This window comes from Accipiter gentilis, chromosome 20 (genome assembly GCF_929443795.1).
Source record: "Accipiter gentilis chromosome 20, bAccGen1.1, whole genome shotgun sequence".
Taxonomy (NCBI): Eukaryota; Metazoa; Chordata; class Aves; order Accipitriformes; family Accipitridae; genus Astur; species Astur gentilis.
Genome location: NC_064899.1, coordinates 27,121,769 through 27,135,164, shown reverse-complemented (window position 1 = coordinate 27,135,164; position 13,396 = coordinate 27,121,769). Strand labels below are relative to the sequence as shown.

Sequence of the window (13,396 nt, the reverse complement as noted above, 5' to 3'; positions counted from 1 at the left end):
TAAATTAAATTTTTTTGCTGGCCATCATAGTTAAAAACTTATGCAAATATGCTTTTAAAATATAACACAAAATATTATAATGCCCTGACAAAGCTTCTAGTTCTGAAAATGCCAGCACACTTCTTTTAAGTAAAGTTTAATTATGTCTTCATGATATTTTATATTGATACCAAAACTACAGTGATGTGACCAAAGTAATTGCACTGAGACAAGATTTGAAAAGTTTGGTAATGTAACTAGCCACACATCTGACCACATACATGAATGTCTTGGACTTATAAAACAGGTCTGATCCAGTTAGAAAAACAGATCTCTTTCTAATATATTAAATATTCACAAGATCCGTACTCTATGCTTTAGACACATGGACATTCTCTTAGTTTCAAAATGTCCTAGCTTTCTGGTGTATTGTAAATATTACTGTTCTGGATTTTATTTTGGGGGCGGGGGGGGGGGGGACGGAAATCTGGGTCAGATCTGTTAATCTCAGAGCCCCTTACAAGAACTTTGTAACTCTGCTTAGACCCAGCTAAGTAACTTTTTCCATTAATGATTCCTTGGTAATCTACCTGGCTAATCCTGTTCTGACTTTCAGAGTGTATCCTTAAAATTTAATTTAATTTTTTTTTAATAGAGCAGATCTGGCTTTCATCAGAATTCTTTGTTCTTTCATTGTCAGCGCTGACGCTAGTCAAATTATCTTTGCCTCAGTTTTACAGCTGGCATAGCTGGCTCCTAGAAGCACAGCAGAAGTAGTGAGCTTAGCTGGACTGTCCACTTCACTTCTGTGGTTGCTCTAGAAAGTACGATTCTCCTGCAGGGTAGCACCTCCTAAGGTCCAGCCACAGCCTCCCTGATAACCGCCTGGTGCTGTCCTTGGGCTGGCTTCTCTGTGTTTGTTGCAGCAATTCACACTCTGAAGGCACCTCTCTAGTTTTGAAAAGGCTCATTAATTTCACCAGTTGAGAAAACAGCCCAGCGCAGACAGTTAAGCGAAATTCCTAACATTCTTCTGCAGATAGCCAAGCAGTGGTCAGAAGTGATCAAGTTTTTGTGAGGGAAAAGATTTCTCAGAATGTGTTAGTTTTTGCATTTACAGAAGTGGGCCTGCCGTCACTGTTCTCATTGCCAGCTTAAGGGAACCTGCTTCACTGAGTAACTTTGCCAGCTCCAGAACTAAGGCAAAGACACATAACGCTCTAGACCATTAACAGGGAGCAATAGAGCTATGTCCAGGAAAGGGGGTGATAAAAATTATAAAAATCAAAGGGAAACGCTATAGATACAACTTATAAGTGATTCCTATATATTCATAAGTGTCTCCTGGATTTTATGGCATACCTCAAATATAATCAATAATTAGCTTCCAATCGGTCGCTAATCACCATCTGCAAAATCTCTACTAAGGTGCTAGTGACTTATTCACAGACTAACTGTATTCAAAGATGGGAGTTGTCTTTTATTTGTGGCAATGTAAATCACATGGTATCTGCATCTACTATTTGAATAGCACACAGTGATGGACATTGATGAAAAGTCCCTGAAAGTGAGTACCACATCTGTTTGCCCGTGGAAACTAGATGTTTCTCTGAAAAGGCTGACATTTCTCTGTCCTACCGCACCATGTACATACAAAGCCATGTCAGGCAGTCTCAGAAAATCCTTTCTGTAGCTTGGACAGCCCTGCTCTATTGTCTGAAGTCTCTGAGTAATGCTGTGACCATCCTGAAAATCCCCCGTGAAAGGGTCTAAAGTTTTTTTTCTGAATCCTTGTTTAGTTATCCAGCTGGAAGTGGATGCTGGTTAGAGGTATGATGCTCTGTCTCCTGTCTGGTTTGCTGTGTTGAATCATGCCCTAAACGTTCCAACACAGGCGGCTAAAATTTCAGTTTTATTTTTGTCCAAAAAATAATTATAGCCAAACCAAACTACCAGCAGTCTATTTGAAAAGAAAAGTTAAAGCAATAGTTGAGGAAGAGGAGAGCACTTTTGTCAGTCTTATGATTTCAGGAAAACTCAGCTGAAAGCCTGAAGGTTCAGGAATCCTCTCAATAGGCAAACAGCTCAGGAGCATCCTCTGGAAATTACTATTTAAAATGTGAAAACTCTTGCAAATGTCGGAAATATCTAGAGCAATTATCTACACTACACACCTGTGGCATAATGTGAACTGCAGATGGATTTAACAGCTCAAAAGGTTGATCAGTTAATTTCTTTGACTCATGATGAATAGGCAGAAATTCAGCAACCTGAGATTTGTTCTAACTTGCATGACAACAGCTGCAAGAAAAGTGGCAAAGGCTGTCACATCACTTTCATCTGTTGTTGTTTCATCTAGCATAAACAGATGTGATTTTAGATTTCTGCGTTGCAGTCCTGTCACCAAGGAGTAACAGGGAAATAAACAAATTTTCTATCACTCCGCTGCTTGAAAAGGCAGTATTTTTTGACATCCTCCTTTACTGTTAATCAGCATAGCTTTGTTGCATGAAGCAGATGATCTGCCTTCTATGTTAAAATAAATTACTAGGCTCCATATCTTTCCACCACCAACCAACGGCTGTTGTCTGCTTCTTTCCTGTGGCTGATTTGATTTTTTTTTCCCCAGAGTGGAATGAACTTTATGCAGTATAGCCAAGAGAAAACAACATAGATTCATGATGGCTTTTTCGCTTTGTGTAGATAAAATACACAGTAACTACATGTGCTTGCCTCATTACTTTGTTGGTGAATCACTTTCACCTGTGAATCATTGTTAGCAGCTAGCATGTTTCACGAATATAACTGCTCATATACACTCTTGAGATGCTTTCTATTATGTCTTAATAATACTTTCATCTAACTTTTTAAAGTGAAGCAATTTGATTTTTGATAGCAGTTTGTTGGATTTTGTCTCACCTGATTAAAAGATGTCATCTTGGCATCATCATGTGAACAATAACAAAAGAAAAAACGGCTACAGAAGGAAAAAAGTAAACTGAGTGAAACAATAGGTCTAAAATTATTGTACTTAATTATTTTTAATTTATTATTTCCATTCAAATTGAAGTTCCATCTATATTTGTAGGAAATCTCCTTCTCTGCAATGCTAATTTGATTTCTGGTTAGGTCTATGTGAACGTGCCACGCGGTTCTCAGATTCTCCTTTTTTTTCCAAATGTGTAAAATTTTGTGTTTTCCACAGAGCACTTATGGCCCAATAAATCCATCCATATAGCTAGCAGATCCCTAGGATTTTTTTGCATCTGGCTCTTCCGAAAATATCCATTCCACTTTGTCTCAAGAAAGTTTTCATGGTCCTTGTAAGTTGCCAGCTTTCTGGACTAATTCATTTTGAGGATATTTTTACTTAAGTGACTGTATGGTTACCAGCCCTCATGGAGTGCTAGAGCTCCGACTCCTAAACTCTAAGTAGTAAGAGAAGAAAAAAGCTTTACAGTTAACGCAGGGCATGTGAAAACTTTTCCAACTACTCAAACTCTCCTTTGCTAGTGCACAGCAAGCAAAAATGTGTTTGACAAAATTGTTCTAATTTGAAATGCCCCAAGTTAGGCATCTGAGTCCATAGCTGGGCACACACCGATGATTTCTGCTTTCAAATGGACGCCTATCTGCAGCTACCACTGCTGCCATGACTAGGAGAGTCCGGGGTGGTCTTTGCTCTCAGTGGCCGAAAGCTCTTACAGAGGAACTTAACTAGAGATCTGGATGCATAACTTGGGCGTTTCAGGCTATAACACCTTCGACATACCTTAGCAGATCTGATTGAATAGATAAACACGCAGCCTTTCGAGGGAAGCTCTAGCTTGTATCTGGGCAGGGACTGATCTGTGCCTGAGACTTTGCCTTGCTCAAGTTGTTGGAATATACATACCCTGACACTGGAAGTAAACTGCTTGTGTTACCCCCCAGCAAACACAGACGAAGGAATGATGCTTGTGTTGCAGAGTGTGCTGCTCTACATCTTCAGGATTGTTTCTGCCGTTGCTGTGAAGCTGCTAGTGCATCGTCGTCAATGTGACAGCCCGCAGCTCGGCCTGTCAGTGATGGTGGAATTAGTTATGTGCTCTAACATTGTCCTCCTCCCTTCTTTTTCTTCTTCCAGAAATGTGGAATCTGTAGATGGGAGAAATGTAGGGCGCTGGTATAAGGTTTTCTGTTATTGATCTCCTAGAGATTGTTTTAATCTTCACAGCTGCTAAAAACTTTCTACGTCTATGTCAAGAAAGTGGCCATAACATTCTGAATGTTAAGGGTTTGTCTTAATAGAATCTATTATTTACTGGTAAAAATTACCAATATACTTTCCTGACAGACAGCTGAGGTGTGATAAGCAAAATATGTCGTAAGGACCATGGAAAAGGATGAAAAAGCAAATGTCTGGTGCTATTAACTGTAAGAAAAAAAAAAAGATTTGCTCACCTACCTCAGGACAAGATGGCTTGCAGATAGTAATAGAGCAAACACCACTACCAAGAGGCATGGTCCTGCCCACCTAAAGACAGAAAGCACAGACAGACATAGTGCTACAGCATTTATGGTTTCCCTAAATGTGTTTTGAATGTCATTAGTATCTTCTTTCCCATGCCATTTTAAGCACTAAGATTGAATATAGTCAGGGGAACAACAGTCTGCTGCTGTTTCTGAGAGTCCCAGATAAGCACCAGTGAATCCCTTACCGGAGTATTACATGAGATTCAAACACTGGGGTGTTTTCCCAGAATTCTAATCAGCGCTAGTTTGCTTTCTGCATACTTAAAGACACTCACAAAGCTGTAGATAGTCTGGCTGCTTTCCGAGTGCTCTGTTAGATGATCCCAGCTCTTAACCTTCTTTGCCAGCTGTGTTGCAGCAAACCACCACCCTCAAATTGTGAAGCAAAAGAACAGTGAACGAATAAGAGATGATCCCGAGGGTCAAAAAGAAGTGTGAAAGTAAAATATATTGACAAAATGAGCTGGAATGAGAATGCTGCAGTGCAGCTTTCCTGTAATGATGGCCTGGGGTGAGTTCAGAGAAAAGGCAGATTGAAAGACATTGGCGTTGGGTCTTTTGTTTGCTTTTTTTTTTAAAGTCTGTTTTAACAGACTGTACAGCATTTCTTGCCTTTATCAGAGGCTTACAGCAGACAGTGAGATTACCTGAATATTCCACTCAGAAGTACGCTGTGTCAAAAGTGTTGTTCTGCTGTAAAAGTAATAATAAAAAAGGGACATGATATGTGAGATTAATGTGGGAGAGAATTCCTTTGTTTGTATTTTTTATATTGTTTACATATAATAGTAGAATGGAAAATCTTCAGTCCCAGTGCAGAATCTCTATGTCCTGCAACCACCAGAATAAAAAAAAATAAGAAAAAGCTATATATAAAATTATACATGATCTGAGAACTGCCAGTGTGCCCGATGCATGTATTGTGCAGTGTCCTTTGAGTGGTTAGGTTCTTGGCCAGCCGTGAAGAGCTGTAGCTATATGTGTTCCACACGTTTTCATAGTAGCTGAATTTGGAAGGGGCTTTTGGGGTCAGCATATGGCTGACCTCCCTGCTCAAAGCAAGGCCAGCTTTGCAGCTCGATCCGCGTTGGAAACTGCAGGTTGCTCAGGGCAATTCATCTGAGTGAGTGCTGAGTGTTTCCCCAGCTGGAGATGTGGCAACCCCTCTGGGCAGCCTGCTCCAGCGCATGATTCTCCTCACGGTTAAAACTTCTGTTCTTTGTATCAGATGGGAATTTCCCTTGGTCCAGCCTATGTCCATTGCCTCTTGTGCTTTTTCTGAGCATTTTTGGGATGCGTCTAGCTCTGTCTTCTCTCTGACTGCTACTTAGGTGGCTGAAGGCAGCAATTAGATCCCTCCTTAGCCTTCTCTTCCTCCAGCTAAATTAACTGAATTCCCTCGGGTTCTTCTCATATATCGTATGCTTTGGAACCCTAATTGTTTTGGTGAATCTTTGCTGAACTCGCTCCAGTTTGTCACTGTTTTTCTTGTACTGGGGAGCCCAGAAGTAAACACACTACTCCATTTTTTTCAGTGACTTCTATTTGACATCCAGACAGCTGGAAAACACCCCTGTATTTCCAACACACAAACAGTGTATGCAATTGATACACTATCTGCCGATAAGATTTATAAACAAAAAGAGCAGGCAATGGTATGAGCTAAAAATGTTCTACCTACTTCTTTGAAGATATAGTCAGGAAACTGCATGAAAGTATGTGTTTGAGGAAAAGCCATGTTGGTGACAGGACCACACTGCCTGAGCCAAACTTCCAAGTTTTCAAGTTGCAGGTTGTTCTCAGAAATGCATCTATTATAAGAAGTTTGCAGCAAGGAAGGTCTAAATTCTTCTCTTTTTACAGGACTTCAAATCCTTGTAGGAGGATATAGTCACGCCCATGTGCTTACCTTTCTCGGTCATGCCTTCTTGAATCTTTTTCTAGTAAGATGTTCTACTTATTCTTTGCCACTCTTGCACCTTTACTGTGACATTTCCATAATGAAGGCTGTCAGGCAGCTTCTGGAGCTCTCTGTACTTATTTAAGAGCGTCTTTTCCAGCCAACCTAATGGAGACCTAAAACTGAAGTTGTTGACCTAGTTAATGCAATGTCCACAGTAAAAGGTTTGAGCAAAGGAAGAGCTAATGATCTCTTGAGATAGGGTCCACCTGTACACTTCTGTGTATTCCCTTTTTATCTCTGTGTCTTAAAAAAAATGAAGCAAAATTCAAAAATGGAGAGAGTTTCAAGAAAGTTGCTCATTTTTGTTGTATCAAAAGGTTGATAGGGAGATTGAGTAAAATACATAGTACTTCTAGAGGAATTATGGCTACATTAGGAATATTTTTAAGTGGAGTACCTGTCCAATAAGTATGTTTTAGCTGTTGGGAATGGTAGCTCAAAAGCTCATCATATCTGCCATACGTAGGCCTAACAACTATCTACTTGGTGTCCTTAGGAATACCTAAGGGATGATTAGTATGTGAATATCCTTGTACAGTATCTTCTATGTGGTTATTGCAATACAGTGGTAAGTCTTCTGCCAGAAAGCCCTCAAAAGAAAGGGATGATATTGTGAATCTCTTCATGGAGACTTTTGTTAAACTATCACTTATACAAGTGGTTAGACACTAGGTACACTAGTGTCATTTTAGATTCCAGCTGTTGACCGTGCAGTACAGTGCTGGTGACGCTAGCTGGCTTGAGCCAGCCTTTCAGGGCACGATAAACTGCACATATGTAGACCTAGGCAGCTTTCCACATTTGAAACGGGTCACATGCTTATAACATAGCCATCTGCTAATAAAAAATGTGCAACTTTTTATACACAAGACATTTTTGTGTTTCATAGCCACAGTCTAACTGACTAAACAGAGTAGTGGTAGATCAATAGGATATACCCTTGATTCTCCAGAAAATGCAAGTGCATAGCTGTATGTGTTAAACAGCACAGCAAACCAATTACCTGAGATGCCATTTGGAATATAAACAGTGTCATTTGCCTTGTCTCGCTAAATTTAGGTATCCATGAAAACATGCATTAAACAAATACTTCCAGTTTACTTCCCTCTTCATTCCTTGATCATTGAAGTAATGATGTAAACTGCTGTAGTAAATCATAGTATTGTGAAGACTAGACAGCAAATCTGCAGTGCCATTTGTGGGGTTTAGAGCATTTGAATAAAGTTTTTGGAGTATGATTTGCTCTGTCTTTTGTACCCAGGAACACTAGGGACCAAATCCTCTGTGCTTCTTTGTTTTGCTGTTCCAGAAAAGACTAATTTCACAAGCTGAAATTCCCATACTGTGCTGGCATGGGGTCCTTCCACATTGCCCACGAACACTGCTTTACACATTCCACATGCCAGAAGCATGAATAAGACTGGTATAAATACTGAGGGTAGAATAAGGGATCACTCTTATTCTGATCTGTGAAAGCGTCTGAACACGTGCTAGGGGTTTATGAAAGTCAGCTAGAGTTAAATACATGCTTAAGAGTCAACCAAGAAAATATTTGTCCTTGCTGAATGGGGAGCTCGATGGTAAAAGGAGAAGATTATACCCAACCCTTTGAGGATATTTCTCTGTGGTATAACAGTTGTTGCTTTGGAGAAATAAGATGTAAAATGTAACTTCAGTGCCTCACAGCCTCCTTTTAGGGCATGTATACAAGTGTATTTTGCTTTAAAGCAAAAGCTATTCTTTTCTGATTGTAATGGGCTTACCAGTGGCTGAAGTAACAAAATGAGGAAATAAGAAAAAGACTGAAATTATTTTTTTTTTAACATCAATTAATAAAAACGCTAATTTCCTCCTTATTTTTTCCTGTATTTTTCCAGAATTTATTTTAAAGTTAAAGAAATACAAATATTGCCTCTTTTATGAGTTTGCCATTAATAATTTTTTTTTATACTCTACATTTCTATGTAGAAAACAGTTCCTGAAACATTAAGTGTTTGTTTAAATACTGTCTGTTCAATAGATTCTTCATATCTCAGGTTAAAAAAAGATGAAGTAATCTTCATCTGCAAATACACGATCTTTATCAAAATGCATTGCTTCTTGATTAGAATATTGCTTTGTTCTGACCACTAGACAGTGTAAATGTCTGCAGGTATCTTATGTCTGCATGGGAATAAATACTATTTTTCTGACCAACAGATATTTCCTGGACTGATTCTCTCAGACATTAAGCCTGCCAAAAGAATGAAGTTCAAGACAGTCTGCTACCTGCTTGTTCAGCTCATGCACTGTCGTAAGATGTTCAAAGCAGAGATCCCTTTCTCCAACGTCATGACGTGTGAGGATGATGATAAGGTAATCCATGAGGGCTCTTTGGGCTTCGGTTCCAGGGCTGCACAAGCAGACATGCTCTGAGAACATATGGGGTGACCTGGCCAACCGATAGAGGAGTTCCTGGTGTTCCTGCTGGAGCTAGAGCTATCTAATGCCCACAGCCTTCTGACAGTAAAGGCAAAACTTATTTATAACAGGCCTCAAATTTGGAGCTCCTCCTGAACAAGCACAGGTGGCCTATGTGGCTTCTATTAGGGGCTTCCTTCAAGGGAATTAGAGTTTCTGAGGCTTTTTCTGCAATTACCAAGAGCAGTTTTTTGCATCATGAATCCATCACAGGCTGAAGCTGATGGCAGCAAATGCAAAATAACAGAATAATTTTGTATCTCTAGATGGTTTTCTAAAAAAATGAAAGGCAACTGATTAGCCAAAAAAACTCTTAATCCCTAATACAAATCCTAAATACAAAAGTCTCTAATAAAAATATGAATACGACTTTCTTGAATGGCTTGTAATGCCATAACTCAAAATTGCTTTACATACCGGTTTACTTCCTTTTCTGCGTGTGGATCTACCCAGAAGTTCATGGAGAAAAAACTTTTCGAGTTGCTTATTCGATTTTCTTTGCCAGCAGGTGGCAATATTATATAGGTCACTCCACCAGTGCTCCAAAGCAGGGCATGTGTGCATTGGAATCAGTCGTTCATCTTGACTGATTACTCCACCCCTTTTTTTTTTTTTTTTAAATAATGAACATTTATTGAAGATTCATGCTAAATCTTAACTTGTGCTTAGAAAGCATTCTAACTTTCATATTTTTGATTTTACATGGGCTTGTGTTTATTCTGTGGGAAAAGGGGAGAAAAGTCTGTCAGTTCCTTTAAAACACAGTTTCAGTGAAGACTTGCAGAAACTCCAGATTTGGCTTTGAAATTGGCCACATACAAAGCCTTCCAATTGTGAATTAGTACTGTTCTTTGAGTATTTAAAAAAAGTAACTAACACATTCTTTGAAGCATGTGCAATGCTTTACCATGTGTCTTGTGTATATGTATGTATAAATATGGTAGTATATGCAGAAAATCCTGATATGGGTTTGCTAGGGATCCAATGAAAATTTTCTCATGTCAGAACATTTACAGTGAAGTTTGACAATGCTATCTTTAACTGAACCAGTTGTTCTGAGCTTTTGTACCTAATATGTAACATTTATGTGGAGCGTGATATACGAGTTTAATAGAAATACGCTGTGTGGCAATGTAGGGTTTCTTCAGAGATATCAGTCCTCAAACCATGTAAAACAAGCTATGGCTATAAAGGCTTTGAAGCCAGCACATTACTGTACCATGTATTTATTTATTTAATTTCTGAGAAATATAAATACTGGATCTTGATTGCATATAAGACATAATGTAAGTCTACTGTGTGAAATAATAATAGAGATAAAAATAAGAGACTAGTGAAAATAATTATATGTTAGCAACAGCTATTTTGATTAAACACAGTAACTTTAACCCTATTTCAAAGCGGCAGAATAGATAATATAATTTATTCCATCTGTCAGAATAACTCCAATTGTCTACCCTATTCCAGATTTTGAAGCAAAGAACTATTTTCTCTTTTTTTTTAATGCTGTTTTGTACACCCCTATTATTATACTATAGGTTTAAATTTGGATTATAAAAAATCCCTAAAGATGTACTTTCTGCTGCACCTTAAGCAATACATACGCTAACTAATTGTTCTTTAGCTTTATGAAGAGCAAAATTGTATATTCCCCAAAATACTCCTGAAAGCACTCAGTTTCCTTACAAACTTTTGGGACAAATGTCTTCTGCAAAAGAGCAACTTCATCACTGTTCAGAATCATTTAGAATAGTTGTTTGACTGGCAATTTAAGATTTCTGTTCTAGCTAAAAGAAGCCAGAAGACTGGATGTCAAAGTTCTAATCCATATATGTCCACAAAATTATTTTTCATGTTGAAACAATTAGTTCTTACACCACAGACAACAAGTAATGGAATCTGATAGTTTGAAGAAAAATGCTTCAAGTAGCCTCACAATTGTTTAATGCTGGTATAACCTGCCCTCTACATATAAAGCCAGAAAAACAGAACTTGGAAATTTATTTCATCTTTGCTATGGTCCGTTCTTCTTTATGGTCAGAAAACTAAAGTGTCAGTCAGCAGTTAACCCCTCCCACTGTTCGTAAGTATTCAGGTATAATACACATATACCATAAGTTCTGTAAGCTAATGAACTGCTGTAGTCCCCTGTTTGTTCACTGATGAGGATCTCATGAGAACTACTTCTTGTGGAACAAGACAGGAAACTGCCATTCCTGCAGAATTACTTAAATAATTACTTAAATAGCGATCACCACCTCTTTCTACCATCTGGTTTAAAAGGATATTTTGTAGTATAGCCTTTAAAGAGTGGGCTATCAAGTACTGACTGCTCTGAAGAGAGAAATTTTGTGTGCTTTTGTAACAGCTTGCTGACAGACTCTGCTGATTATTATCCTGAGCCAACATTGTCCTTATCCCTGAGCAGACTTGTCATTTCATAATGTTTTTAATTATCTTCCTGAACTCTGCAGATGTTAGGTAAAAAAATACTCCTTTAACTGTATAAAAATAGTACAACTTGCCTGAGCTTGGCTGTCAAAACTATTCTGGGAAGTAAGGCTTGACCCCTTTTGAGGTGAAAAGGATATTCAATTGGTGTCTCTTTCTTCCTGCTCAATGTGCTAACCATTAGGTAACTGGTTTTTCTTTTACGAGATTGACCTACATCTTTCTCACTCTGTGTTTAAAAAATGCTGCTTCTACAAGAGTATTTTGTGAAGGCCCGGATCCTTTCAGTGTGCTGGGGCACGGGCAGTCATACTAGTGCAGATCTAGCCGTACTGGTTGAGTTCCAGTGCCCTCACCTGAAGGTTACCGCCAGCGTGGCTGAGATGCTGCTCACCGTCTTCTGGGTGCTCGCTGTGAAAAGTGAGACAGATTGTCTAAAATCCCTTTCAGGTGCGCTCTGTGATAAATCTTTTTCACCAAGAAGGACTATGAGCGATCATCTTGTCAGTTGTGCTATCTCAGGCAGAGAGGAATTAACCCCAGTTAGGCACAGGTGAGCTCTGATAATTTATTGGGCTGCTCCATCTGGATCTGCAACTGCACTTAAGGCATACCCAAGAGGTCTTAACAAGAGAGCCACTTGGGTGAGTTAAAGACAGGAACACTAGATATTTCAGAACCTTTGAAGTTCACGTATGGTCATTGTGCAAGAGGTTAAGGAAAATTATCTCTTCAAAGTGTATATTGTTACCTAGACAGTCTTGGATAGGAGGACTTTTCTTGTATCATAAAGAGCCTGGTTGTCTTGCGTTTGGGATGTCCAGAGCTCCCTGCCTTCCATCAAGAAAAAAATTCTAATTATTCTTCTAGGTAAAGTCACACTGGTTGGGATCAAACTGATGAGTTCCTCAGTTGCAGAGAAGTGTCAGGGCAGTATGTGAAGAGAATTTCTGTGGATGAGGATTGAAATCCTGGAATGCAGTGGGGGTTTTCTCATTGATTTTAATGAGATCAGGATTTCAGCTAGGGAGTTTTTGAAAGATGGCAATCACACAGAGATAAGATCTCTGTCTTTTGTAGTTGCTCTGCTTAATGGATTCCTCATCCTGTCTGTGAGCTTGAGATAGTATGAACAGCAATGAAAAATTTCAATGTTAATAAAAACTGTGCTTATGTGAATAAAACCTGTGCTTCTTTCTTCATCTGTGCTACAGAGGAGAGCATTAAGGACAGCCTCTGAAAAACTCAGGAATCGTTCCTCTTTTTCTACCAATGTTGTATACAACACTCCAGGAACTCGAGTAAACAGATACATCAGCCGTTTGATAGAGGCCCGGCAAACTGAGTCTGAGATGGCTGACTTGAACTTCATTACCCTGAAGTATAAGCAAATTGAGCGTGAAAATAAAGTAAGGGATTTAAAAATTATTTTTACTGATTTCACTAACCATGAGCCAACTAGCATTGGTTTTTTGTTTGGTTTTAGACAATATTTAAATTCTACTCACTATCTTTAAATCTCTCCACCTTCTGTGGAAGCACTTGGAAGGGATAAAAAGAAAGATCAGTATCTTTCTTTCTAATCATCAAGATCCTCCCCCATAGAGTTACACATCCTGTGTTTTGGCATTCCTTTTGCTTCCCCAAACTGCCTGACCTCCATCACCTATTTAATGCTGTCTCATGGCAATGTGGCTGCCAACTGACGCATCTGCTCTGGAGAAGCATTAATGACAGGAGGATGCTTCCCTCTGCATATGTAGGCTGATAAGAATTGAACCCATCAGTCCTAGAAATATTAAACTATCATAAATCTCTGGGCAAGGTTGTGATCTTATGCCAGTGTGACTGTGCTGAAAGCAGCAGACTTATTCCAGACTTACAAGCAAGCGTGTAAGCTAACAAAGTAGAGCTCTTTGTTCCAACCTTGTATGGGTTTTGTTTGTAAATACAGATTGTTTTAATTGGAAAAAAATAAAAGCCTTTAGTTTATGTGTTTGAAAAAGCAAAAGTGATATGATTTTGGAT

The 13,396-nt window shown here is 38.8% G+C and overlaps 1 protein-coding gene across 4 annotated transcripts in view; it reads left to right on the top strand.

Annotated features, from left to right (window-relative positions):
- The window catches only part of ADCY1 (adenylate cyclase 1), a 498,640-nt gene that overhangs the window by 114,289 nt on the left and 370,955 nt on the right, over nucleotides 1–13,396 (top strand). For all 4 annotated transcript variants that reach the window (XR_007508915.1, XR_007508916.1, XR_007508917.1 and 1 more), the window contains exons 8-9: nucleotides 8,657–8,812; nucleotides 12,583–12,777. Coding sequence is in view for 1 of the 4 variants with exons in the window: in XM_049823805.1 (XP_049679762.1) it covers nucleotides 8,657–8,812; nucleotides 12,583–12,777 (351 nt within the window). In the remaining 3 variants the exon portion in view is untranslated. The remainder of the gene's footprint in view (nucleotides 1–8,656; nucleotides 8,813–12,582; nucleotides 12,778–13,396) is intronic.